This window comes from Solanum stenotomum, chromosome 2 (genome assembly GCF_019186545.1).
Source record: "Solanum stenotomum isolate F172 chromosome 2, ASM1918654v1, whole genome shotgun sequence".
NCBI lineage: Eukaryota > Viridiplantae > Streptophyta > Magnoliopsida > Solanales > Solanaceae > Solanum > Solanum stenotomum.
In genome coordinates this window covers 3,168,895-3,196,688 of record NC_064283.1, presented here as the reverse complement: position 1 = coordinate 3,196,688, position 27,794 = coordinate 3,168,895, and the positions used below count along the sequence as shown (strand labels likewise).

At 34.3% G+C, this 27,794-nt stretch overlaps 7 protein-coding genes and 1 pseudogene across 7 annotated transcripts; all 8 read right to left on the bottom strand.

Annotated features, from left to right (window-relative positions):
* Positions 1–955: 955 nt before the first annotated feature.
* Positions 956–3,779, bottom strand: LOC125855307 (serpin-ZX-like). Its single transcript, XM_049535021.1, has 2 exons — positions 3,268–3,779; positions 956–1,992 (listed from the first exon to the last, which is right to left on the bottom strand). The coding sequence occupies exons 1-2, from the start codon at positions 3,658–3,660 to the stop codon at positions 1,213–1,215; spliced, it is 1,173 nt and encodes a 390-aa protein (XP_049390978.1). The 5' UTR covers positions 3,661–3,779; the 3' UTR covers positions 956–1,212.
* A 1,629-nt stretch (positions 3,780–5,408) lies between these two features.
* On the bottom strand, positions 5,409–7,716 carry LOC125855385 (serpin-ZX-like). The gene is made up of 2 exons (XM_049535105.1): positions 6,939–7,716; positions 5,409–6,328 (listed from the first exon to the last, which is right to left on the bottom strand). Exons 1-2 carry the CDS (start codon positions 7,377–7,379, stop codon positions 5,549–5,551), a joined length of 1,221 nt encoding a protein of 406 aa, XP_049391062.1. The 5' UTR covers positions 7,380–7,716; the 3' UTR covers positions 5,409–5,548.
* Positions 7,717–7,910: 194 nt separating this feature from the next.
* LOC125855154 (serpin-ZX-like) lies at positions 7,911–9,940 on the bottom strand. The gene is made up of 2 exons (XM_049534835.1): positions 9,304–9,940; positions 7,911–8,948 (listed from the first exon to the last, which is right to left on the bottom strand). Exons 1-2 carry the CDS (start codon positions 9,649–9,651, stop codon positions 8,169–8,171), a joined length of 1,128 nt encoding a protein of 375 aa, XP_049390792.1. The 5' UTR covers positions 9,652–9,940; the 3' UTR covers positions 7,911–8,168.
* A 287-nt stretch (positions 9,941–10,227) lies between these two features.
* On the bottom strand, positions 10,228–11,975 carry LOC125855153 (serpin-ZX-like). The gene is made up of 2 exons (XM_049534834.1): positions 11,556–11,975; positions 10,228–11,189 (listed from the first exon to the last, which is right to left on the bottom strand). Exons 1-2 carry the CDS (start codon positions 11,946–11,948, stop codon positions 10,410–10,412), a joined length of 1,173 nt encoding a protein of 390 aa, XP_049390791.1. The 5' UTR covers positions 11,949–11,975; the 3' UTR covers positions 10,228–10,409.
* A 592-nt stretch (positions 11,976–12,567) lies between these two features.
* LOC125855152 (serpin-ZX-like) lies at positions 12,568–14,109 on the bottom strand. The gene is made up of 2 exons (XM_049534833.1): positions 13,599–14,109; positions 12,568–13,497 (listed from the first exon to the last, which is right to left on the bottom strand). Exons 1-2 carry the CDS (start codon positions 14,064–14,066, stop codon positions 12,715–12,717), a joined length of 1,251 nt encoding a protein of 416 aa, XP_049390790.1. The 5' UTR covers positions 14,067–14,109; the 3' UTR covers positions 12,568–12,714.
* A 418-nt stretch (positions 14,110–14,527) lies between these two features.
* Positions 14,528–16,401, bottom strand: LOC125854707 (serpin-ZX-like). Its single transcript, XM_049534290.1, has 2 exons — positions 15,943–16,401; positions 14,528–15,434 (listed from the first exon to the last, which is right to left on the bottom strand). The coding sequence occupies exons 1-2, from the start codon at positions 16,399–16,401 to the stop codon at positions 14,655–14,657; spliced, it is 1,239 nt and encodes a 412-aa protein (XP_049390247.1). The 3' UTR covers positions 14,528–14,654.
* Positions 16,402–17,234: 833 nt separating this feature from the next.
* On the bottom strand, positions 17,235–19,663 carry LOC125855489 (serpin-ZX-like). The gene is made up of 2 exons (XM_049535212.1): positions 19,224–19,663; positions 17,235–18,151 (listed from the first exon to the last, which is right to left on the bottom strand). The coding sequence occupies exons 1-2, from the start codon at positions 19,626–19,628 to the stop codon at positions 17,345–17,347; spliced, it is 1,212 nt and encodes a 403-aa protein (XP_049391169.1). The 5' UTR covers positions 19,629–19,663; the 3' UTR covers positions 17,235–17,344.
* A 3,293-nt stretch (positions 19,664–22,956) lies between these two features.
* LOC125854706 (UDP-glycosyltransferase 79B6-like) lies at positions 22,957–24,537 on the bottom strand (annotated as a pseudogene).
* Between the last annotated feature and the right edge of the window lie 3,257 nt (positions 24,538–27,794).

Here is a 27,794-nt window from a genome sequence, read left to right as displayed (position 1 = left end):
GATGATTAAAATCAACTTACTGCAAGATACTGCGATAAAGAACAAGAGGCTATAATTAGTAAAGACTTGTAAATAGTAGAGAAAATGGTTTAAAACCCCCCAGTCTATATCTGAAATTCCAACTACACACTCCAACTTCACGAGTGTCCTATTACCCTAAACTTCATATTTCTCTATTTTCTACACACTTAAACGCTGACCTCAACACATAAACCAAACAAATAGTCCACGTGATTGCACGTGCCGGATCCCCCACCTCTTCAACTCCCAATTTTTGTTTTTTCCCCATTTCCCTCCTAAAACGTAAAAGATCCAAAAAATATCCTTTTTCCTTTTTATCTCCTTCACCATTTGCTGTGTATTTTGAACTTGATGATCGAAGGATTTTGTTGTGTATTTTGAACTTGATTTCGTAGTTATCAACTAATTTTGGGTTTGATTCATCCATACAAAGCTTATTCGAGTTTTCATTTGCCATTTTTGATGAATTTCGAGAAAATTCAAAATTCAAATTAGAGACCTAAATAAGAAATTAGAGCAGATTACAAACCCTAAATTCAAGATTTGAAGTAGAAATGAACATACATAACTAAACCCTACTTATTTTTGAGAGAAAATCGTGAATTTTTTCTAAAAGAAACAAGGGTTAATGGTGGGGAAAAAGAAACAATGGTTTATTGAAGGGTGGGGAAGATGACTGTTGGAGAAAGAAGAAATTTTCGTCAAAATTCACCTTCTAACGCGCCTAAAGGAGGTGAGAACACCTCCTGTAGCGTTTAAGTGTGTAGAAAATAGAGAAATATGAAGTTCAGGGAGGTAATAGGACACCCGTGAATTTGAAGTGTGTAGTTGAGATTTTGGGTATAGGTTGGGGGGGGTGGGGTTTAGACCATTTTTTTCAAATTTAGATGGTGTGTGCTAGTAACAAATTTATAACTTGCTTTAGATGAGGCCATTTTGAAATAAATATTATACATCTAAATTGAAGTATTACAGACCTTTGATGTCAATTATTTCATAGTACACTGTAGGGCATTACAAGTCACCCTGAACTTCAAACGTACAAAGAGCAGTTGGCAAATTTTACTCACAGTATTGGTAAGATAGAAGGACAGGGAGGTGGTTTGAGCTAACTCTGGGTACTAAAGTAGTCCGAGGGATACAAAGAAGATACAAACAACATATATCAACCTTCATATAGTGGAATACGACTTACTCTGCAAGAGGATTAAGCACACTACCAACAAACAGTACCACGCCTGTTGCATCTTCTCTAATCAGGAAGAGATATGGATGATCAGCAATGAAGTCTACTTTCTCTTCGACCAGCAATCCTCTTAGTTTAACAACACCAGCAGTTGCAGCTGCAGCTTCTGTTCCCTCTTCATTTACCTCAATAAAGGACTTGTGAAAGATGCTAGAAACATAAAGGTTACTGCCAACAGGGGAGTCTACCATCTCAGTGAGGCCATCACCAGAGAAAGGCAATACTAGGCCAAGCCCTTTCAGAACATTAGAAGCTTCAAATCCAAACGATATTTTAAATTTGGGGATACGGAATTCACCAACTCCAACCTTTTGATATGGAAGGTGTCGCTCCAAGAATTGGGATTCAGAACTGACCTTGTCTACCAAAGCTGGCAATCCATCATTGGCATCAGGCAGAAAGAAGTACATGGAGAAATGACGCCTATCCTCACCTTGTTTATACGGAAGGCTCAACACCTTGAAACCATCAAAAGCTTTTACATACTGCTTCTTCTTGCTAGTCATGAAGGGCACTTGAATAGATGTTCCATTGAGAAGGTGGAACTCACTTTCCTTGGTCACTGATGCATCGAATTTCTCATCCCAGGCTCCTTTAAAGTACAATGCATTTGCAAACACAAGTCTTGTTGAACTGTCAACTGAGTCAGCTGGAAGTATTTCTTTGATAAGCCCACTTGTTTCCTTTTCAGCCCATTGATTCACTTGACTGGCAACCTCAACAGCCTACAAGTCATCCAAAATTTTGTGATAAAAATTTATTCAAAAGAATTCTTTTTAGTTTTTATTTACTTCAATGCTATCCTTTTAATCTGAGTCCAGCTCCAACTGCTGGGTGACTAATGTTTATATAGGTCAGTAAAACTATCCATGCTAAGGCTGCAGAGAAACAGAAATGTTTGAAGAGTATAGCCAGTTTTTTAAGCAATGAATGTAGAACTACTTCGATCTCCAAAGAAGGTAGCAATACATCAGTATTTGAGATTAAAGTGAATTGTAAGCATAGTGAAGATGTATGAGACACCATTTACTGGCCTGCTGTTTATCAGTAATGTAAATGCATACCCTATCTGTTCATAGTTCAGTCTCCAGCTAAAAGGAAAAGGTACAGATAAAGATAAAAGCTGAAGCCGCTAAATTTCCAATGTCAAAAAGATGAAGTGCACTAAAAGTCTTTATCTTAGCTAAAAGTAGAAATGACAATCCCTCAAGCATAGACATTAAGCACACTGAATTTCTTATGTAACAAACAAAGAAACAGGACCACTTCGGTTGATCCTGCATCTCCTGATGCTACCGAATACAGGAAAGTAAGTGGAAAGTTGCAATACTTGTCTTTTACTAGGCCTGATGTTTCTTACTCGGTGAACAAATTGTCTCAATTTATGCATGCTCCATCTGATACACACTGGAAGACTGTTAAACACCTCATTTCATATCTCTAAAGCACTGCTAACTATGGCCTTCGAATTGCTCCAAGCACCAGTCTAAATCTCTCTGTGTTTTCTGATCCTGACTGGGCTGGCAAACTCACTGATCGAAATTCCAGCACAGGTTATGTTATTTTTCTTGGCCTTACTTCAGTTTGTTGGTCATCAAGAAAACAACTTCCTAGTTCCGACCAGTTGGCTGACGCTCTCACCATACAGCTTCCAAAAAGCTCCTTTCTTAGCCATTTGTTAGTACTTGTTTTATTGCATAGGTTGTATTTTTTGTTTCCACCATTTTAGGAGTTTTTGTTATTTTATTTCCCTTGTTTACTAGTTTAGTTTCCACCATTTGTTACTACTTCTTAAACTCCGTATCAAGTTAAAACAGACAAACAAATTAAAACGGAGGTAGTACTTGGAGCTGAATAGCATCAAAATTTCCCCATAAACAACTCCAAATTCAACAGATCTCCTCATATAACAGTTATCCCATCAAGCATTTCTTAACTGAATGAATCAATTATGTTTGAAACAAAATAACTAAATACAAATGGGGTGTTAAAAATCTAACCTTTTTCTGAAAATCAACAGAAGAAGAAGTAGCCTTATAAACATTGTCCACAATCTGTTTGAAAGAATGCTTAAGAGGCAAAGTCTGTTCAACCCAGACGCTATTAGCAACCGAAAGGCGAGGCCCACCACTAGGGCTTCCATCAGCAAAGACAACATCAACAATCTGAGAAGAAAGAGAGTTGAGTTCATCAGTAGACTTCGATTTGAGGAAACTGAGCAATTGGTCACGGGTCGGGCCATTTGAACCCGCTGCTATGAGACCCAACACTACATGGATCGACAAAGGGGAGAAGACCATGTTGGTGTCCCCTTTAACCTCAGTGGAGAAAACATGCTTGGCTAGTGTTAAGGATACGCCTGTTTGGTTGCTGATTGATTCTTGAAGGTCCATTGCTATGGAGATTTTTGAGTTTGTGTGTGAAGAATTTAAAGAGTCAACAAAAAAGAAATGGTACAGTAGATACACGTTTTGAAGATTGAAATAGTATTAAAAGTCAATACTTAGCATAGAAGTATGGAATTTGTACCACGTTATCAAAAGGACAAAAGAAAATTGTTTATAGAATGGAATAATGTTATCTTCGTTTAAATTAGTTTGTCGAAGCATTTGAGTTTGATTATTATAATAGTGGTGTTCGGGCTAGTTGATGGATTTATGCATATTGTTGATTTTAGTGTGTTATTATTTAAGTTAGGGAAAAGGGCCTGATATACCCCTCAACTTTGTCATTTAGAGCTGATATGCCCCTCGTTATGAAAGTGGCTTATATATACCCTTACCGTTATACAAACGGCTCACATATACCCCTACAGTTACAAAATGAGCTCACATATACCTTTTATTTAACGGAAGTGAAAAAGTTAGTTTTAAATTTATATTTTTGACTTTTAATTTTCTTAAAAATTATTTAGGGGTATATATGATTCTTCTCGCAAAGTTCAAGGTATATTGTAATCTTTTTTATACATAAATTATTTTTTGACTTCTTTTATTATAATTATTTGAGTTTCTTATTCTTATTTTATTTTTTTCTTTCATTCCTTAGTGTAAAGAAAAAAATTTAAAACTATTTTTTTGTGGCCATATTATAATTTAAAATTTTATTTTTTTGGTCTATATTGTAATTTAATTTTTGTATTTGAAGAAAACAATTTGGTCTATAATAAGTTTTATAAGAATATTAGTGAAACATAAATAAATTTGACCATCAAAATAATAAATCTAAATTAGTCATTGAAACCAAAAAAAAAAATTAAAAAAATATATATGTTTGAGGAGGATTAAATATACTCATATGGGATTATATTTTTTTTAAAAAATAATAAAAATTTAACCTGAAATTAATTTTTTTCATTTCCGTTAGAGGAAAAGGGTATATGTGAGCCATTTGTATATAAGTAGGGGTATATATGAGCCACTTTCATAACGAGGGGTATATCAGCTCTAAATGACAAAGTTAAGGGGTATATCAGACCCTTTTCCCTTTAAGTTATTATATTTTTAAAGCGATAATTTGGTATGTGGATTAGATTAGTATTTTGACATCATAATAATATACAATCTCCTATGACTTTATGAAGGTAGGGAAATCATTAGAGTCTAGACTATTTGTTCCTTTTTCATTTTGGTATGATTCAGGATGAGAATTTTCAACCATCTCACTATCATTCATATTCGTAAATAGGCTAATTGTTAGTATTTAACCGGAAGAAAATAATTATATACCATTCAGTATTTTCTTTGTATCTGCCTTCATATTTTTGTTAAAAAAACATTAACCTCACTCCGAACTCCTAAGTAAAGCTTGTGGGGTTAAAGTGTAAGCTAACCCTTAGTTTTTAATTAATTTATATTCTTTTGCAGGATTGACTTGCATACTATACATGCGAATTATTCATTAGTTTCGTCTCAAAACTAAACATGACATGTATTATGTTTTTGGACCGAGGACAATATAAATTTGTCTTTTTAATTACGCTAAAATGTCAGTTGTCACGTACACTTCCATTTTCAAAGTTTGCTAGCTTAGAAGCTTGTGAGTCCAACTTGATCGGACTTACAAGCTTGACCATCTTGGTCAGGACTCAGGGGAGTCAATCAAATACTACTTATAAGTTATAACAAATGACAACCAAAGAGAAAAATGAAGAACAAACTTGAATACAAACAAACTGAGGGACAGCTTATGTAGTTGAGACAATATGAAATTCATACTAAAATAAAGGTAACATCAAAGTAACTAACTAAAATTGATGAATGGAAGTAGTGAAGCAACATGCTAAACAACAAGAGGATTCAACAGAGTCCCCATGAACAAAACAGCACCAGCAGTCTCATCTTTCACAAGGAACAAGAAGGGATGATCAGCAACAAAGTCTATCTCCTCCTCTTTAACCATCGTCAATGAGCACCCAAACGTATTCATAGCTACAGTAACAGCTGCAGCTTCTGTACCTTCCTCGTTCACTTCAATAAACGACTTGTGAAAAACATGTGTAACTACCAGAGGCAAATTCTCGCCCACCATCTCAGTGAGACCGGCAGTAAAAGGTAATGTGAGGCCGAGTCCCTTTAGAACATTAGAAGCTTCAAGTCCAAAAGATATATTGAACTTAGGGATAAGAAACTTGCGCACTCTAACTTTTGTTAACGGAATATGTTGATCTAAACATCCAGGTTCTGAACTAATTTTCTCCAGTAAAGCTGGTAATCCATCATGTGCATCTGGGAGAAACATATACATGCTGATAAATCGCTTGTCCTCACCCTGCTTATAAGGAAGTTTTAACACTTTGAAACCATTAAACACCTTCACATATTGCCATTTTCGGCTGGTCATTAGGGGTGCTTGAACAGATCCTCCATTGAGGAGATGGAACTCGTGGTCTTTTGTATCTGAAGCATCAAATTTCTCATTCCAGGCTCCTTTGAAATATAGTGCATTCGCCAAGATCAGCTGAGTCCCGCCAGTGACTACACCAGGAGGAAGAATCTGTTTGATGAGACCATTTGTTTTCTCTGCAGCCCACTTATTGACTTCAGCAGCAACCTCATCAGCCTTAATAACAAACAGAGAACATAAAATTAGCAGCCTATTAACAGAATATAACTGAAATTAAGAGAAATAAACAAGATCTCCTATATGCACATTAGGTTCATTTGTTCATATTCTGTAAACCATCATGCTCATAATATTTTATTATGTGGCCCACTTTCTACTTCGAGAGTCAAACTTTTCAATTTTAATTGAATTTGGACATGAAATTATTAATTCTTTTGACATAAACTTTACAAATATATTACCGACTATATACGTAAGAACTACGTTAAATCACAATAACTAACAATTCAAAACATTTTACAAGGTATGTTAAAAAATCGAGGTAAAGGAAAACTTGTTACAAAAGGTGCCAAGGGGAGTATTATCACGTAATATCCAACATTTCTAATGTGCTAATACTCATCGAGAGTCAAAACTTTTCAATTTTGACATAAAATCACATATTCAAAGACTATGTAAAAACTAAAACGTACTATAAATCTTGTTTGATTTTTCAAAATTCGAAAGATGCCTCATAAATTTGGTATGGAGAGAAGTATCAGATAATATCAAATATTACGTGTATGCAATTAATTTTTCTAATGAGTGAAGGATTAAGACGAATTACCTTGTACCGAATATCAACAGAAGCTGCAGCAGCCTTATAAACATTGTCCATCACCTGTTTGAAAGAATGCTTAAACGAGAGAGTTTGATCAATCCAAGCTCCATTAGCAACGGACAAACGAGGACCTCCCACAGGGCTTCCGTCGGCTAAAACATCAGCAATAACCCGAGCATAAACAGAGTTAAGTTCTTCAACAGAGTTAAATTTGAGAAAACTCAACAATTGATCCAATGTAGCACCACTGGATCCAGAAGCAATAAGGCCGAGAACCATTTGAATTGAGAGTGGAGAAAACACCATATTTGCATTTTTAGACGGATCGTAATCGGGTTTTCCATAGTTGTTGAAGAATAAATGCTTTGCGAGCATGGAAGAAACGTGGCTCTGCTTTTGAAGCAATGCGCGGCGATGCATAAAGTTGAATTGAGAACTGAAATCCATAACTTTTTTTGTGTGATGAATGAAATTGAAGTTGAGAGAGACGACTCTTTATAAAGGAGTTGGTTAGCGTTGTGTTAATAACGTGCTCGTAATACTTACGCTACTGTTTATTTTTCTGCTGTAATTAATTAAATTTAAGGTATGGGTTAATTATTTGCTTTTAACATACGCAGGATTGATAATTAAACGCCTCTAATTACTTGATTTTAGTTATGTAGGAGTTGATTAGCGTTTGTGCTAATTAATACCGTGTTTTGTGATTATAATTGGATGCATGAAAAGTGGAGTAATACTTAAGCTACGCTTTTAACCGACGCCTTTACTTAATTTCCCAATTTTAGTTACCTCTTCGTCCGTTTAAAAAAAAAAGATCTACTTTCTTTTTTAGTTTATTTATAAAAGAATGATTATTTTCTTTTTTTGCAGCACTTTAACTTCAACTTTCCACGTGACATATTTAAGATCACAAGACTAAAATTTTAAAATCCAAATTGTATGCTTAAATAAAACTTTAACTTCATAAACATAGTATATATAAAAAACTTTTTATTACTTTCAAACTTTGAATCATATCAAAATGAACAAACAAATTAAGCACAAATGAAATCTCTATGAAAGATTGACAATTCACGCTGCCTTAATTCGTTCTCTCGAAACTCAAACTTAAAACAAACTTGACATGAATTATTACGTTAGTCAATCCTAGGGGTGTTTTAATTAGTACTAGGCACTGGGACGCCAAGTTTGGGGTGTTGTCACCACTTCACTCTTATTCGTTGCTTGAGTAGGCTAACCATCTAGAGGATTCATTACACTCCCAAGGAACAATACGACACCAGTAGATTCATCTTTTATAAGGAACAGGAATGGATGATCAGCAACAAAGTCGATTTCCTTCTCAATAAACAAGGACAATGGCATTATTAGAGTAACCGTAACAGCTGCAGCTTCGGTGCCTTCCTCATTTACCTCAATGAAGGACTTGTGAAAAACTTTTGAAACAGATAGATTCTCAGGTAAAGTAGAATCAACCATCTCAGTGAGACCACCACCGCAGAAAGGTAACGTGAGGCCAAGTCCCTTTAGAATGTCGGAAGCTTCAAACTCGAAAGTTATTTTGAATTTAGGGATAAGAAAATTGCCCACACTAACTTTTCTTAACGGAACGTGGTGAGTTAAGAATCCAGGTTCTGTACTGATTTTGTCAAATAAAGCTGGTAATCCATCATGTGCATCTGGGAGAATGAAGTACATTGAGAAGCAACGCGTATCTGTGCCCTGTTTATAAGGAAGCCTCAACACTTTAAAGCCATTAAATACTGCTATGTACTGCTTCTTCTTGCTAGTCATGAAGGGTGCTCGAATAGGCAGTCCATCGAGGAGATGGAACTCGTGGTCTTTTGTTTCTGAAGCATCGAACTTCTCATTCCATTCACCTTTGAAATATAGTGCATTGGCCAAGATCAGCCTTGTCATGTTGTCCACTGCATCACGATCAAGAATCTCTTCGATGAGACCATTTGTCTTCATTTTAGTCCACTGGTTGACTTGATTGACAACTTCAGCAGCCTTAATCAAATTGGCAAGACAAACATGGAATGATAGAATTAGATATTTCATATTAGTAATTGCAGTCATTTGTATTCATATCACATAACAACGTTTGGAGGCTTATAAAAAGGAAATCGGTGCACTAAACTCCCCCTGATGCGCGTGGTACAGTGAAAGGCTAGACCATAAAAGTCTATTTCACGCAGTTGTATCTTGCATTTTCACAGCTTAATCCGATGACCTCCTGGTCACATGACAACAACTTTACCAGCCACACCAAGGCTCCCTTCGTTTGGATGCTTAAAAAGTAAGACAAACAAATTGAAGCGAAGAGAGTAATATTTGAATGAAATGAAATTAATAAAGGCCTAACCTTGTTTTGAAAATCAACATACTCTGAAGCAGCCTTGTAAACATTATCCACAACCTGCTTGAAAGAAGGCTTTAAAGGCAGCCTTTGGTCGATCCAAATACTATTAGCAACAGACAATTGCGGACCTCCATTGGGGCTGCCATCAGAAAAGACGACACTGGCAATATGTGAATAAAGAGAGTTGAGCTCATCGATGGATCTGGACTTGAGGAAACAGAGAAGCTGATCCTGAGTAGGTCCATTAGAACCAGCAGCAATAAGGCCAAGAACTATTTGAATTGAGAGAGGAGAAAGCATCAGGTTTGTATCGCCTTTAACTGCGTTGGAGAAAACATGCTTAGCAAGCATGAAAGAAATATCCGTCTGGCTGGTGATTGACTCGTGAAGATCTATATTTGCACACGAACAAGATGAAGAGGAAGAAGGAGGCTTAGTGAGTAGAATGAATGATCACAAAGTTGAAAGCTTTGCAAGAATTTATATACTATACTGTTACTTAACAGGTGGGGTTTTGCATTTGAATTGATTCAGTACACAGGAAGTAATCAATGGAAGGAACACGTAGCACTGACTTTCCACAACAAAACTCAATTATTATATGGTCAACAATGTTGATTGATTGGGACCAACAGAAGCTGCTGTTAGATGGAAACAACACCAAAATAACACGGAGAAGGAAAGTAGAGCATGTCGCACCAGGGGTTGACATATAAGTTATACTAATTAAGTAATACAGTGACCTAAACAATTATGAAAGCTCCATCAAACAATTGCTTATTGATCATTACCTTCACAATTTAAAAGTAAATGAAAATATTATGTAGGAAAAGCCAAGTAAATGACATAAATGAGAATCAAATCTAGAGTAAACTCTTTTAAGTTTTTGCTTAAACTCTATATCATATCGAAATACACACGCACATATTAAGCATAGAAGAGTCAATTATATAAGGTGCCAAAGACAGTACAAGATCTCATCAAAATAATACACAAACCAGGAAACTGGTTATTTAGATACATAGCATCTCTCATCAAACAGAAACACAAGTGAGGAAACTGTAAACTTTCCTTTACAAAGTTTTATATAATCATGCAATATGGTCTAATTAACCAGTTAGAGGATTCAGCACGCTCCCTATGAACAACACAACACCAGTAGTGTTGTCTCTTATAAGGAACAGGAATGGATGGTCAGCAACAAAGTCGATTTCTTTCTCAATTATAAAAGACGTAGTCATTACTACACTAGCGGTAACAGCTGCAGCTTCGGTGCCTTCCTCATTTACCTCAATGAAAGACTTGTGAAAAACTTTTGAAACAGATAGATTCTCAGGTAAAGTGGAATCAACCATCTCAGTGAGACCACCACCGCAGAAAGGTAACGTTAGGCCAAGTCCCTTTAGAATGTCGGAAGCTTCAAACTCGAAAGTTATTTTGAATTTAGGGATAAGAAACTTGCCCACACTAACTTTTCTTAACGGAACGCGGTGATTTAAGAATCCAGGTTCTGTACTGATTTTGTCAAATAAAGCTGGTAATCCATCATGTGCATCTGGAAGAATGAAGTACATTGAGAAGCAACGCGTATCTGTTCCCTGTTTATAAGGAAGCCTCAATACTTTAAAGCCATTAAATGCTGCTATGTACTGCTTCTTCTTGCTAGTCATGAAGGGTACTCGAATAGGCAATCCATCGAGGAGATGGAACTCGTGGTCTTTTGTTTCTGAAGCATCGAACTTCTCATTCCATTCACCTTTGAAATATAGTGCATTGGCCAAGATCAGCCTTGTCATGTTGTCCACTGCATCACGATCAAGAATCTGTTCGATGAGACCATTTGTCTTCATTTTAGTCCACTGATTGACTTGATCGGCAACCTCAGCAGCCTTAATCAAATTGGCAAGACAAACATGGAATGACAGAATTAGACATTTCATATTAGTAATTGCAGTCATTTGTACTCAAATTCACATAACAACGTTTGGAGGCTTATAAAAGGGAAATCGGTGCACTAAGCTCCCCTGATGCGCGTGGTACAGTGAAAGGCTAGACCATAAGAGTCTATTTCACACAGTTGTATCTTGCATTTCTGCAAGAAACTGTTTTCACAGATTGATCTGATGACCTCCTCTGGTCACACGATAACAACTTTACCAGCCACGCTAAGGCTCCCTTCGTTTAGAGGCTTAAAAAGTAAGACAAACAAATTGAAGCGGAGAGATTAATATTTGAATGAAAGAATAAGGCCTAACCTTATTTTGAAAATCAACATACTCTGAAGCCGCCTTGTAAACATTATCCACGACCTGCTTGAAAGAAGGCTTTAAAGGCAGCCTTTGGTCGATCCAAATGCCATTAGCAATGGACAATCGCGGACCTCCATTGGGGCTACCATCAGCAAAGACAACACTGACAATATGTGAATAAAGAGAGTTGAGCTCATCAATGGATTTGGACTTGAGGAAAGAGAGTAGCTGATCCTGAGTAGGTCCATTAGAACCAGCAGCAATAAGGCCAAGAACTATTTGAATTGAGAGAGGAGAAAGCACCAGGTTGGTATGGCCTTTAACTGCGTTGGAGAAAACATGCTTAGCAAGCATGAAAGAAATATCCGTCTGGCTGGAGATTGACTCGTGAAGATCCATATTTGCACACGAACAAGTAGAAGAAGAAGGAGGCTTAGTGAGTAGAATGAATGATCACAAGGCTGAAAGCTTTGCAAGAATTTATATACTATACAGGAATTGATTCAGTACACAGGAAGTAATCAATGGAAGGAACGAGTAGCACTGACTTTCCACAACAAAAATCAATTATTATATGGTCAATGTTGATTGATTGGGACCAACAGAAGCTGTTAGATGGAAACAACACCAAAATAGCACGGAGAAGGAAAGTAGAGCATGTCCCACCAGGGGTTGACTTCAGAGTTATCAACCTGTTGTTTCCGAAGCACATAATGGTGACATTTTGCATCTCTATTTAAGGATTTGAGTCACTCAAATAACAATTATTATCTCAGGAAATCACATATTCCAATTTTTTTTCAACCAAGAAAGTGATTATCTGAGATAATAATTATCGGTTAAGTGACCATATGAAAAATCAACTCCTCTAGTCAACAGACTTTCGTGTTATTTTTCATTTTAGTTATTAAGTTGTTTTGATCAAATCAGCTTCAAGGTCCAGGTGGATGTTAAGGTATATAATATCTAAAGAAGAACGAGTACAAGAAAGAGAAAATGACATGTTACTTTAAGGATAATTTTTAATATGCATTAGACATATAGATTATCATTAAGTAATACTGTTTATTTAGATACATAGCATCTCTCATCAAACAGAAACACAAGTGAGGAAACCGTAAACTGTCCTTTACAAAGTTTTATATAATCATGCAATATGGTCTAATTAACCAGCTAGAGGATTCAGCACGCTCCCTATGAACAACACAACACCAGTAGCGTCGTCTCTTATAAGGAACAGGAATGGATGGTCAGCAACAAAGTCGATTTCCTTCTCAATTATCAAGGACTTAGTCATTACCACACTAGCTGTAACAGCTGCAGCTTCGGTTCCTTCTTCATTTACCTCAATGAACGACTTGTGAAAAATCTGTGAAACAAACAACCTGCCACCTAACGCGGAATCCACCATCTCAGTGAGGCCACCACTAGAGAAAGGCGAAGTGACACCAAGTCCCTTTAGAACCTTAGAAGCTTCAAAACCAAAAGTTGTTTTGAATTTAGGGATAAGTAACTTGCGCATTTTAGCCTTTTCAAACGGAACATGGTGGTTTAAAAATCCTGGTTCTGAACTGATTTTGTCTATTAAAGCTGGTAATCCATCACGAGCATCTGGCAAAATTAGATACATGCAGAAACGACGTGTAGTATCTCTACCTTGTTTGTAATGAAGTACCAATACTTTAAAGCCATCAAAGGCTACTGCATACTGCTTCTTATTGCTGGTCATGAAAGGTGCTTTAATAGACCCTCCTCTGAGGAGATGGAATTCATAGTCTTTTGTTTCTGAAGCATTGAATTTGTCGTTCCACGCACCTTTAAAATATAGCGCGTTTGCAAAGATGAGCCTTGTCATATTGTTTACTGTGTCATGAGGAAGTATCTCTTTGATGAGATCATTTGTCTTCATTTTAGCCCATTGATTGACTTGATTGGCAACCTCAGTAGCCTAAATCAATTAGTAAAACAAACAGATTTTACGACAGAATTAACATTATGCTTTAGTTAACAAAGAGGAATTTCAATGAAACAAATTACAATAAGGCCTACCTTGTTTTGAAAATCAACAGAATTTGAAGCAGCCTTGTAAATGTTATCCACAACCTTTTTAAAAGAAGGCTTAAAAGGCAGTGTTTGATCGATCCAAACACCATTAGCAACGGACAAACGTGGACCTCCATTTGGGCTGCCATCAACAAAGACAATATTGACAATATGAGAATACAGAGAATTGAGTTCATTGATGGATTTGGACTTGAGGAAACAGAGAAGTTGATCCTTAGTTGGCCCCTTTGATCCTGCAGCTATCAGTGCTAGTACTATTTGAATTGAGAGAGGAGAGAACACGAGGTTGGTATCGCCTTTAATCTCTTTAGAAAAGACATGCTTTGCGAGAATGAAAGAAACATCCGTTTGGGTGGTGATCAATTCACTCATTTCCATATCAATATGTTGATCATCGAAAGAACTAGACGAGTAAGAATGAGAGTGACGAGAGCGAGAGTGAGTCAGTCCCATGACGGGTATATGGCACCACACACGATATCAAAGGTGAAAAAAGCTTTGGAAGAATTTATACACTAAAATAACTAGTACTATTACTTAACATGTGGAATTTTGTATTTGAATCAATTACATAGAATCGAGAAATGGCAAATAAAGAAAATGACTGATCATTAAGCTTGATTCTCAGAAGATTGCGTTCATACACGTAACACTCACTTTCAACAAGCTAAGTAGAGTCAAGATATTGTTATTTATTGATTGGATAAGCATGTAGCTTGAAAATTAAGCAGATACTTTTTCTTCTTTTTTATTTATGGTCTATCTGGTATAACATGAATTGTTAAAGCTCATGTCATATAATTCCATATCGGTAGCATCACTCATTCCTTTCCTCTTTGTAATTTTATTTTCTTAAAAAACAAAAAATCGACGAGTAAAATTATATGACCAATACTCATATGCCAATCGAATACTATAACAAGTGACAAACTAAGACGTACACAACTGCTGTAGTTAAGATAATATGATATTCATACTAAAATAAATGTAACATCAATGTAACTAACTAGAATTGACGAATGGAAGTAGTGAAGCAGCATGCTAAACAGCAAGAGGATTCAACAGAGTCCCCATGAACAGAACAGCACCGGTAGTCTCATCTTTCACCAGGAACAAGAATGGATGATCAGCAACAAAGTCTATCTCCTCTTTAACCATCATCATTGAGCAACCGGCCAGCATCGTCATAGCAGTAACAGCTGCAGCTTCTGTACCTTCCTCGTTTACTTCAATAAACGACTTGTGAAAAACTTGTGAAACTGCCAGAGGCTCATCCGCGTCCACCATCTCAGTGAGACCATCAATAAAAGGTAATGTGAGGCCGAGTCCCTTTAGAACCTTAGAAGCTTCAAATCCAAAAGATATTTTGAACTTAGGGATAAGAAACTTGCCCACACTGACTTTTCTAGACGGAATGTGGTGATCTAAGAATCCAGGTTTTGAAGTGATTTTGTCAAGTAAATCTGGTAATCCGTCATGTGCATCAGGGAGAATAAAATACATGCTTAACTTCTGATGTGTGTCTATGCCCCTTTTATAGGGAAGCAACAACACTTTAAAGCCCTTGAAGACTCTAATGTATTGCTTCTTCCAGCTAGTCATGAAGGGTGCTCGAATAGACTTTCCATTGACGAGATGGAATTTATGGTCTTTCGTTTTAGAAGCATTGAACTTCTCATCCCATACTCCTTTAAAATAGAGTGCATTGGCCAAGATGAGCCTTGTCATATTGTCTACTGCGCCATGAGGAAGGATCTCTTCGATGAGTCCATTTGTATTCTTTTTAGCCCATCGATTGACTTTATTGACAACCTTAGCAGGCTTTGAGGTGAAGACAAACAGAGTACGACAAGAATTAGTACATATATAGATACACTCAAAAATCTTATAACAAAGATTCAACAAAAAGGACAACTTCATAGTCAGATTGATGGATTAACAACAGTATAATCTAAATATTAATTGATATTGACTATATGAATTATCAGTATTAATTATGTTTAATTCAAGTCCATAGCACCGGCCACAACAACAACAATATCAATCTACAAATATCTAAAATTAATTGACATTCAATGGAATACATGGTCAGGCTGGCTTACACGCTCCTCGACTATTCCAACAAGTCATGGCTACCTCCCTAACTCTGTCCACCAAAGCTTGGCTAGATTGACGAAATTACCTAATGTTTTTCTCACTCCATTATATAATGGATACAGTCAAGTTGATTTTTTTCTGCCACTATTCACAACAAACAATACAACACAGGATAAAACAATATATTATGAAACAACGGGTAGCAACAATCCAAACAAGCTGAAGGACTAACCTTGTTCTGAAAATCAACAGATTTTGAAGTAGCCTTGTAAACCTTCTTCACAATCTCCTTAAAAGAAGGCTTAAAAGGCGTTGATCGGTCGATCCAAGCACCATTAGCAACGGACAAAATCGGACCACCATTGGGGCTTCCATCAGCAAAAACGTTGTTGACAATATGAGAATACAGAGAATTAAGTTCATCAATGGATTTGGACTTGAGAAAACAGAGTAGCTGGTCCTTAGTTGGTTCGTTTGAGCCGGAGGCGATTAAGCCAAGAATTATTTGAATTGACAGAGGAGAGAACACCAGATTCGAAACACCTTTAACTTCTTTGGAGAAAACTTGTTCAGTTAGCCTGAAAGAAACGTCCGTTTGGTTTGTGACAAACTGTTCCATATCGATATTTGCTTGCGAAGAAGATGTATGAGTGACTTTTCTTTTTCTTTTCGTCATCATTGCTTCATCCATGGTTTCAAAGTTGAAAGCTTTGCAAGAATTTGACGTGAATAATATGTAATTTGATGAATATTGCACGTTAAATATGATGGTAGTTTCTTGTAGCCCAAGTTTACAAGTTTTACTTTAATTAGGAGATTGTGTACCATAAATATGGAGAATTTTATACAAAAACCTAAGATTTTAAGTTGTTAAATTCTTATTTGGTATACTTTTTAGCACTCTTAACTCTAAAAAGTAATTAATAAAATTCATAAACACACAACTGGAACATATTTCCTCATCATCAGATCTAGTCTTACTTGCATTCGATGTTTACATCAAACCAAGCAATTTAATTGTGGCGATTAGCAATTCGAGTAACTGCGCAACAATACTGAATCTAGATTTTGAACTGATTTTGTTATATTAAAACAGGTAGTACCATTATAAGCATTACGCAAAAACAGGTACATGGAAAAGTCGCACTTATTATCATGGCCTTGATGATATGGAAGATGCGAAACTTTGAAACCAGTATTATCTTTAACAACTTGCTCTGTTTCACTAGTCTTGAAGAGAGTCGCTATTAAATTCCTAACTTATGAATTTTGGCTTATAAGTCAAAAACCGAGGTACTCCTTTGTCTTTGAAGCATTGAATTTCTCATTCCAGGTTCCGCTGAAGTACAAGTACAAAGCATTGACATATATGAACCAACTGGGCCACATAAATTGGGACGGAGAAACTACTTTTTCAAATTAAAGTTGACAAAAATTTCCTTCTAACTATTAGTTGAAGCAAGTGTTACTGAACAAGAGTTGAAATATTCTTTACAAAAATGAATAACGAAATTTATTGATAAAATATGAAGTCTTTGGACAACTCAAGGTCACACTTCATCAGTTATTTTCTAATAACACTTTAATTTAAACATAAACCCTTAAAGTTCTTAAGCAAATACTAATTTAAGAAACTAATCATCCAAATCACTTGATGAATGATCATTTGATGGATCTAGTACAGCTCCAGTGAAAAGCACCAATCTTGAAACCTCTTCCCTTATCATGAACAAGAAAGGGTGATCGGCTACAAATCTTGGTGCCTCATACATCGAAAATCCCATGTCATCATCTGATTCCTCAGTAACAGCTGCTGCCTCAGTACCCTTCTCATTTACTTCGATAAATGCCTTTTGTATTATCCTGTTGATAAAGAATGGCCCATGAGGTTCCACGATCCCTGTTAACTCATTGCAATTGTTATCAAAAGGAAGAGTCAATCCCATCTCCTTCATTGTTCTTATAACTTGTTTCATTGCACTGTACGAGAATTTGAACTTTGGGATGTAGAATGCATCAAGTGGTTCAGCCGAAAGACTGAAGCCTTGGGTAAAGAAACTTGGATCAGAATTCACTTTTTCCAATAAGCTAGGTAATCCATCTTTTTCATTTGGAAGGAAAATAAACATAGAGAAGACTTTTTTATCGTCTTTTTTTCCAGTTTGATATGGAATTTTAGCAACTTGATAGCCTTCAAATGATCCATATTTGTAATCGTAGCAGCCAGTCATGAAGGGAACTGAGATTTTGTCACCGTTGAGAAGGTAAAAGTCTTTGTCAATGGTGCGTTCTTGATCAAAGTTCCATGTACCTTTAAAATACAGAGCATTTGTGAGAATGACCTTTGTTTTATCATTGATGTGATTTGGCTTTATAATGTTTGTGATAAGGCCTCTTGATGCAGACTCTACCCAGGTGTTAACTTCTTCTACCACTTCTTCCTGCAGCATAATGAATTCATTCTTTTTATTTGCTATGCACAAATCCATTCATAAGTTAATACTGAACTCAATTTATTTTTGGAGTTCAACATTATACACAAAATATAGCTTGAAGGTAAAACATTTGACATGGGAAATATAATATATTTTGGATACATCAAATTGGTATGAAAACCATGCGAAAGTACGTGGTTCAAATTACAGCTGAACTTTGGTAGGCAAAGACACCAGATACTTGAAATAGTGGTGGAAGGACACAAGTACATTCGAGGTGCACTATCATAAGAGGGAAGAAGTTTAGGCTCTATCTTCCACTGTAAACGGACTACTATTCCAATCAAGGAGGGATCATTCATGCTCTAAATAGCTAATAGTTTGTTGAAATGATGTTTATGATAATTCAAGATCTACTTCTCAACTAAACCACCAATACAAATAATTTCACTTTTCTGTAAGCAAATTTCAAAAACATTGCAAAGAAAATTAAATTTTCAGCTTGTTTGAATGGTTGTTAACTTTTGTGTTGTACTAGTTTAAAGGGATAAAAAGGACAAAGTGAAGATACAATAACCAAGTCTATTCATGTTGTGGAAATGACAAAAGTTAAAACAATTCATAAGATCCCCAGGGAAAAACTATAAAGCAGAATTAGTTTCATCACATAAATTCAGGCACATGTTACAACTCATTAGAGAGCATATCTGAGATTAAATTAAAAATAATAGATGGGAGATTATGATAAGATGACTCATACTACAACACAATACTCTCAGCAGCTATAATTGAAACGGCATTTCCATCCTTACCTTCATAGCCGGAACTCCTTCATCATCTAACAGGAAAAATGTAAAGGATTCCAATAGATCTAGAGCTAATGTACTATTTTTTATAGTAGGTAGGAAAAAATACCATCTATCCAACCATTTATTCATCGAAACAATACATTACAATTATGACAAGATAGATAAAATTTCAAAAGATTAATCAATGCACCATCTATCCAAACGTTTATTCATCAAAAAAATACATTACATGATAGATAAAACTTCAAAAGATTAATCAGAGCACTTACCTTGCGTTCAAAATCAACAACTTTAGGATCAATTTCATAGAGAGTGTTGGCTAATTGTTTGTAAGAGTCTCTGATTTCATGTGTATGAGCCACCCACATTCCATTAAGGAAACTCAAAGCAGGGCCACCATTACTATTTCTCTCCATAACAGAAGACAAATTTGAAAATTTCGAATTCAAATCATCAATGTCCTGAACACCGAGAAATCGAAGCATCTGATTCAATGTATCTCCCGTTGCTCCGGCAGCCGTCATGTTCAGTACGGCGTGGAAAGACAGTGGAGAGAGCAATATGTTAGTATTCGAATTTTTAGTTTTTCTAAGCTCCTTTTGAATCTCCTTTAGAAGGATACGACTTGTGACCTGTGCACAATGATCAATTTTCTCTTCTTTTCGTTTCGCCATGGATTTGTTGATCTGTAGGGAAGAAAGTTGAAAGGTATATTAAAAACCTTAATCCCTGCTGATTTCGCTATAAATAGCAGTTATTCTGAACAAAATTCGCTGTTTTTTCTAACGTTGCTTCTTCAGCAAGTTTTTACCTTTTCTTCGAAACTAATTTTTTTATATATATTTTTTTAATTTAATCTTTTTTAAAAGGAAATAAGAAACATGTGTTAAAAGTTTAAAATCATATATTATTAAAAGTGAGAAAAAAAAAAAACTCTCTTACGCTTGGCAGCAGCTCCGGCGAATTCATCTGCTTATCTGTCACCGTTCTCCGGTGAGGTCTACTAAGGCTTATAGCTCAAAGATGGGTGTTAAAGCAAGGAAGAAAACAATAACGAAGAAATTGAAAAATGGAGCAAGCGATAAAGTAATGTATCTCAATCAATTTTTTGGACTTTGAAAAAAAAAAAAAAAGTAAAAAAATAATAATATCTACTCTCATTCTTTGATTTATTTTAAACCTATTTAAAAGTTATCTTATTTTGTAAGTGTGTCCATTAATAAAAATATGTATAAGCACATAAATTTACTCAAACAAAATAGAATAAAGTTAAGAAATAAAACTTTACTAATTTGAAACACCCTTATTTTCTTTTCCCTTTTTTTTTTGCATGTATTCGTATTTTTCTTTAACGTTATTATGAATAGAATATATATATATAGGTATCTACTTGTTAGGAATTAGAATTTATGTAGGAATGAGTTTTTAGTATTTGGGTAATTTTAGGATTGTTTTTTTAGTTAGATTTAAAATAGGAGATAAAATTTTATGGGATTTAGGATTAATTTTAGAAAGAAAATTCCAATTTTTTCTTTTTTTTGCGTGCTACACTTTTTTTAATTATTATTATTTTTTTATTCTGTTTCTCTCTCTTCTTAAAAAAATTTATAATTATTTTCACGTTTCCCTTTTTAACTTTCCCTTCTTTTTTTTGTTTAACTTTTTATCTTTTATAAAAAAAATTACGTCTGTTCCTTTTATTTATTTATTTATTTCTAATTTTTAGTTTCATTTTTTTTTTCACAAATCTTTTTATAATGGTTAAAATAATTTTTAGGTATATACATCACCATAATACATAATTTTTAGACTGATGAAAATTATGATTTATACATGGTTAAAATAATTTTTAGGTATATATAGTAGATGCCGAACCCCTTCGACTACTTCGTGTGTTTATCTTTTCACATTTTGAACCCCTTTATTGAAAATACTGGCTCTACTACTAATCACCGATGAATTTGGCCTATAATTTATATGAGTTATTTTCATTAAAAAAAACAATTGGGAGTAAATTGAAAAAGAAATAACTAATAAAAGTGGAAACAGGGTTTTGAGTATATCCAGATTCAAATACAACTTCTTATATTTGAAATTGCCATCCAAATACTGATTTTTAAATAAAGTAACATTTTTTTGTGAAATAAATAAATAAATAATTTTCGTGTTCAAACGGGTCCTAAATCTCACAAGTCCTACAAAACTAAGAAAAGATTACTAAAAGAGATGTGTGTCCCCAACAAAGATATATAGAGGAACTTTTTTCATGCCATTAGCATTTTTTTTAATGTATTTTCAATAATTAAATGACGGGTTTTTTTTATTACTATTTTTATGTTTAAACAGTGGTGATCATGATTATATGGAACTTTTTCAATCCACACAAACATGGATAAAGTCTCTAAATTACTCTATTGTCGATGATTGGCGTCAATGGAACACAAATAATCAAGTTGCTGGGTAATTAATCTCCAAATTTAACATCCTTAATTACAATTATGAATTATTAATTAAAACTAATCATTATGTGAGTTGATAATGCTTAATTATTTTTCTATTATCGTATCCTTGTAGTTATACGAGATCTTACTCCAACAAAATGACTTATGCAACATTGAAGGTATGGAATTAATTGTAGAAATAAGTTTCATGAAAAATGAAAAATAATTAATTTGTCTCAATTTAGTAAGATTGGTTTTATTTTATATTTGTATTTTACTTTGCATTTTATTTATTTTTCTTTAATAGGGATCCGGACACACATCTTGTACGGATAAACCTGAAGAATGTTTTGCTATGTTCAAAAGATGGATAAGTCACAATCCTCTATAATGTTATCCTTCTTTACGGAAGACATCCAATCTTTTATGTTCTACATTTCATTGTTCAAAAAGATGGATAAGTCACAATCCTCTATAATGTTATTATTCTTTACGAAAGACATCCAATCTTTTATGTTCCACATTTCATTTTTCATACTAGAAGAGCAATAAATAGAAATTGCAAGGTTCAAAAGATTCTTCAACCCCCCCCCCCCCCCCCCCCCCCCCCCCCCCCCCCCCCCCCCCCCCCCCCCCCCCCCCCCCCCCCCCCCCCCCCCCCCCCCCCCTTTTTTTTTGCTCTCTTGCCGATACGAATTCACAACCAGGTGCTTACCATACTAATAACTCCCTTTTGTCCACGATTACAGACATTTTAGTTTAAAGAAATGAATGGATTTAATTACTACATGTGACAAATCAGAATAGCCATGCAATTATTTTAAATTGCAAAAAATTATCAGGTTTTGGCTGTTAATTTGAGAAGTAGTCTTGAGCCAAAAATAGATGGGAATACTTTTACCCCTTTTCGGTAGTTAAAATATATCAAACCTTTTTTAAAAGAAAAAGTGGCACAAAAATTGAAGAAAAGGTGTATAACTCATAGGTAAGGTGCAACAAATTGACACAGTGAAACACCAACTACACTTATATTAATACCCTTTCTCTCAACTTACAAGTAGTAGATATATTCAAGTCCCTAGAATCAGAAATACAAGAGGAAATTGCAGGAGTAGCAAAACTAATGATAGAAGAAGAAGGAGGTGAGGAACTTAGAAGAAATTGAGAGAGAAAGAGTGTCCAGTGATAACAAAAAGTACTCTGCCCTGCACTGCTCCACTCACGATGCTTTATGCCTACTGCTTTGCCAATTTTACCCCTTTTTACGTGAACTTCCCCCTTTCCACACGTAATCACCAAGTCTTTTAGGAGGAATGACCTTTCTAGCAGTCTTACGTGGCAGTCCCATGTGCTCATCCTGAGTGGCATCCCAGTCAACAATCGTCTCATTCACAACATAAGGCATGAAAACATTTTATAAATGCAAGTTAACATCACTAGATACATAGTTTTAAGTTTATGATTCTGAATTTCAAAACAAAATAACAATTAGTTGGGATAATTTTTCATACATATTAAGTAAAAAAAATTCTTAACAAAAGCACACAAATACATTGGATTTTGCAAACCTCATAACTTCAACATAAGATCCACCCCTGATAATCATCTAGATCTTTTCAACTAGAAGTCCATGCAAGTCTTGAATGAAGTTATCAATGTAGTTACTCATGAAGCCAGGACTCGAAAGAAGTTCCTTCCATTTCCTATGATTCTCTTTCACTAAACAACCGATTTGGCTATCTTTATCCATCACACATTTCACAGCCTTGCACAAATTCTCCTTTGTAAACAAATCATTTTCATCCTTCTCCACTTCTACACCAACCTTAAGGTGTTGTTCCATAAGCCTAGCAGTAAAAATGTGATCAATAGGCCTTGGCAAAAGTACCAATTGACAATCACACAGCACCAAAGACTCCCACATCGACCCATAACCACAGTGAGTGACGAAACAACCAACTGATTTGTGTCTTAAAATCTCCAATTGTGGCACCCAACAATCAAGAATCAGTCCATTTTCCTGAACCCTTTGTTTGAATCCCTCTGGCAAAGCTTCTTCTACTGAATTTGTCCCTTCAGGTGGCTTAACAACTAAAAGAAATGGTAACTCAGTCAGTTCAAAGCCTAAAACAAGTTGTTGAAACTGTTTCTTTTCAAGAATCATTTGGCTCCCAAATGCACAGAACACTACTGATCCTGGTTCGAATTTCTCGAGCCAATTTGATAATTCATGTTGCTCCTTTTTGGGCTTGGGAATTACAGGTCCAGCGTAAAGGACTGGCTTTTCAAGTAGTGTTACTACGTAGTCACAAAAGATTCCTTCAATCTCTCTACATGTTTTCACAGCTATTACATCGCATTGTGTAAATCCCTTGCTCAATCGTTCTTGAAACGTCACCCCCTTGCCATATTCATGAAATAGAAATGATAACAACTTAGCTTCACTTTCATGCAACACCACAGTAGTAGAAGGGTAACCTGGAGGGAGATAGATACCACATCTTTAGAGAGCAGAATGAAATTGCAAATTTACTATTATAATGCATATATTTGAAAATTTATAATCACAAATAATACATATATTTGAAAATTTATAATCACAAACATTTATTTATAGAAGTAACACGGAATCCAGGAAGAAGGGTGACCTGGTGGTGGCTTTACTAGCTCAGCAGCAGTTGATGTCATAAAAGTAGCCTTGTCCGGTGATATAGACATTGCAGCAGGGGAAACAAGTAGGTAAAACAGAGTCTTGATACCCCCAATTTCTCGTGCTAAATCAGGAATCCAATAAGCAAAATCAAAGAAAACGAAATGGGGTTTTAGATTTTGAAGAAAAGACTTGATTTCATCATACAATTCATCAAAAGCTGTTGCTAATAGACTCTCCAAAGATCTATGAACATCAGCTGTAGTCTCTGCTCCATATGGAAGGCCATCAACATGAGGTATTGTCAATTTATGGAATTTGATGAGATTTGGGTAAAGGTTGAGTTTTTGAAGTTTAGTTTCTGCATTTCTGGGCAACAAGAATGAGATTTTGTGACCTCTTTGCAAGTTCATTTGACAGATTCATATATGGGATCAAATGCCCTAAAGCAAGCCATGGAAACATCACTATTTCCAGCTTTGACTCTCCCATCCTTAGATGAATTGCTACCTCTTGAGATAAATTCATAAACTTCAATCAAATATAGTATAATTTTAATTTTAAACTTAATTCTGAAATATTCTATCTTGTATCTGGCATATTAATAATAACTGATGACAAAGTGGTAGTTGTTTAGTCTTTTCCAGAGTTTTAAAAAATATTAAACGAGAGTAGTGTGGTTATATTAAAAAAAAAAAAAGTCTGATGAACCCCTGTACTTATACGAGTTTGTATTATAGACCCTTCTACTTAACTCTTTATCAATTGAATCCTTAAATTAGGTAAAACTCCATATATTGAACCCCTCTGACCGTTGACTAAGCTTATGTGGCATTAAGATGGCTGAATAGGTAAGAGTGTGTGGCGTGTAGTGTGACTACATGCCTGCTTGAGTGATATCATATTTAAATTTAAAAAAATTAAAATTATAAAATAATAAATTGAAAAAAGAAATTAAAAAATATGAAATCTTCTTCTTCATTGTTGAGTCTTTTATCAACCGTGTGGAGTTAAAATATTATTTTATTTAATTAAAAATAGTGAGTTAAAAGATTATTTAACCATTTTTTTAATATTTTTAATTATTTTTTAAAAAAATAGTTAATGAATATAATTATGACATGTTATTCATTTAAATGACGTGGATTTGACATGTCATTTATATAAGAGAGAGTCAACTACACACATGACAGGAGGGGTTTAAAAATCTTCTTTTGATTGAGTTTAAGAACTCAATTGATAAAGAGTTAAGTAGAAGGGTCCATAATATAAATTCATACAAGTATAATGGTCCATTAGATCATTTCTCCATTATTATTAGTGAATTTTGTCAACCCCATAACTTCAACAATCGATTCACATATGCTAATTATGTAAGTATTTTCAACTAGAAGTCCATGCAAGTTGTGAATGAAGTTCTCAATATATTTACTCATGAATCCCGCACTCGAAAGAAGTTACTTCCATTTCCTATGATTTTCCTTCGCTAATTATGTGTCTAAAGTTAGATGATAAAGAAAAATATATTTAAATATAGGGAAAAAAGTTTGAAAAATACTTTAACTTTGATCGAAATTGTTGTCATGATACCAAACTTTATGGATGATCTTTTACCCCCTGCACTATTTAATAGTGTATTTTAAAGCTATATATGCGCGCCCACGTGGACATCATAAATATTGCATCATTATAGATAGTAACGTGTCCACGTGGCACATATATACCTTTAAAATACACTATTAAATAGTGTAGGGAGGTAAAAGGTCCTCCATAAAGTTTGGTATCGTAACAACAATTTCGGCCAAAGTTGAAATATTTTTCAAAATTTTCCAATAAAAATATATATACATGAAGAGAGTACATATGATTCTTTGGTGAAGGGCCTAAAATGCCCCTCAAGTATTTAAATTGGTATAAAATTACCCTCCATCCACCTATCGGCCCTAAAATATCCCTGACGTCCATCTTTTGGCTCAAAAATACCCTTATATCTAACGGATCACTCTCATTAGGTGGATGAAGGGTAATATTGTACCGAATCTCATAGTTTAAGGGCATTTTAGGCCATTTTCTGTTAAAATAATTTGAAATTACTTAATATATAAGCTCACATGATTGACTTGATTTTGAATTTCATAGTAAATTTAAAATTATAAAAAGGTTAAGCATCTACTCTCTAAACTACTCCCTCCCTGGTTCTTCACATCCTATCTCTTCCATTTTTTTTCTATTTGGATCTTGTCCACAATTTTTTTTTTTTTTTAAATTTATGACAAACAAGAGAGAAAAAAGGGAGGAAAATAATGATGCATTCATATAGAAATAATTAGTTCAATAAAAGATGACTTAATCAAGCAAATATGTACAAATATTACATTTTTTTGTGTGTACCCAAAATTAAAAATAAAAGAATAAAAATAATCATTACTTTTATCCCCACCCTCATTCCATCATGACAATAATACTAATTAAAAGAATATAAATATGTGAGTTCATTTCAAGTTTGAGTCCCGGATATCCTAATTAAAAATAAGAAATTAAAAAAGGAATAAAATAGATAATGAACAAGACATTTGGATAATTGAGAGAAAATTTTATATTAATGAAAATAATAATATTTTTAGATGGACAATCAGTCGCGGTAAGTATGAATTTTAGTTGGATCCCCATTTATGAGTTGAGTTACGTTATGATGAATTGGGGTTGATTTAAAATAGGTCAATATGAAGATATCATGAAATTATTATTTTTCAATATTATTTTCAAGTGTATCGGGTCAAAGTATGAATCATAAGTGGTTTTATAGAAAAATAGAATTTTTTAACAATATCATTTTTATTATTTATTTGAAGAGGGTTTAAATTTGGACCAATCACATTAAGCAATTTAATAAATAAATATTTAATAATTTTACTTAAAGGGAGCTACTAAAAATAAGGGCAAATATGAGCCAAAGGATTAACATCGAGGATATTTTTGAGCCAAAAGGTGGACGTGAGGGGTATTTTAGGGACGATAGATGGATGGAAGATAGTTTGTACCAATTCAAATTCTTGAGGGGCATTTTAGGGCCTTCTCCGATGATTCTTTTAAGCGTAGAAGGGCAAATATGACCTCTCCCACACAAAAATTTAAGTTAGAACCAAAATCATTTATTGACTTAGCTAGAGGTTTGGTGGATCAGAATTTAATAACCAAAATCATTGAATTTATTCTTTTCAAAATTTTGATGTACTATAAAATTATATTTTATTCTAAATTTTTAGATAACATAAATTACAAGCAAATGTTATTTATTATATATATTAATGGACAATTTTAATAAAAGTGAAAACATTAATGAAATACAATTATATATCTATAACATAAAAGTAGATTCTTTGAATTATCATTTAAATAGTTTACATTCTACTGTGAAAAATAATGATTTTAAATTACATATTTAAAGTCATAAAATTTAAAAAATAAAATAAAAAATATTGTTAATTCAAGATGGAAGTACTATTTTTGTCAATAATATAATTTTAGATGTTTTTGATTTAGTTACTCGTTTAACATGTGCACCTTTTATTTTCCTGATGATTATTTTTTTAATAGAATTATAAATTATAACAAAATTAACTGCAACAAATTCAACCGTAAACAAGTAATATATTAATGAATTTTTAAGTACGTAATTTCTAAAACTTGTTATTATAAATAAAACTAAAATCATAATTATTTAATTATTAATTAATTATTTCAGTGGC

Bases quoted from the DNA above. Each gene is read 5' to 3' on its own strand.
- LOC125855307 (XM_049535021.1), bottom strand. From the start codon at position 3,660: ATGGACCTTCAAGAATCAATCAGCAACCAAACAGGCGTATCCTTAACA. The intron at 1,993-3,267 runs GTTAGATTTTTA...GATGACTTGTAG, and splicing joins CTGTTGATTTTCAGAAAAAG to GCTGTTGAGGTTGCCAGTCA.
- LOC125855385 (XM_049535105.1), bottom strand. From the start codon at position 7,379: ATGGATTTCAGTTCTCAATTCAACTTTATGCATCGCCGCGCATTGCTT. The intron at 6,329-6,938 runs GTAATTCGTCTT...TTTGTTATTAAG, and splicing joins CTGTTGATATTCGGTACAAG to GCTGATGAGGTTGCTGCTGA.
- LOC125855154 (XM_049534835.1), bottom strand. From the start codon at position 9,651: ATGCTTGCTAAGCATGTTTTCTCCAACGCAGTTAAAGGCGATACAAAC. The intron at 8,949-9,303 runs GTTAGGCCTTTA...AATTTGATTAAG, and splicing joins ATGTTGATTTTCAAAACAAG to GCTGCTGAAGTTGTCAATCA.
- LOC125855153 (XM_049534834.1), bottom strand. From the start codon at position 11,948: ATGGATCTTCACGAGTCAATCTCCAGCCAGACGGATATTTCTTTCATG. The intron at 11,190-11,555 runs GTTAGGCCTTAT...AATTTGATTAAG, and splicing joins ATGTTGATTTTCAAAATAAG to GCTGCTGAGGTTGCCGATCA.
- LOC125855152 (XM_049534833.1), bottom strand. From the start codon at position 14,066: ATGGGACTGACTCACTCTCGCTCTCGTCACTCTCATTCTTACTCGTCT. The intron at 13,498-13,598 runs GTAGGCCTTATT...TAATTGATTTAG, and splicing joins CTGTTGATTTTCAAAACAAG to GCTACTGAGGTTGCCAATCA.
- LOC125854707 (XM_049534290.1), bottom strand. From the start codon at position 16,401: ATGGATGAAGCAATGATGACGAAAAGAAAAAGAAAAGTCACTCATACA. The intron at 15,435-15,942 runs GTTAGTCCTTCA...TTCACCTCAAAG, and splicing joins CTGTTGATTTTCAGAACAAG to CCTGCTAAGGTTGTCAATAA.
- LOC125855489 (XM_049535212.1), bottom strand. From the start codon at position 19,628: ATGGCGAAACGAAAAGAAGAGAAAATTGATCATTGTGCACAGGTCACA. The intron at 18,152-19,223 runs GTAAGTGCTCTG...ATTATGCTGCAG, and splicing joins TTGTTGATTTTGAACGCAAG to GAAGAAGTGGTAGAAGAAGT.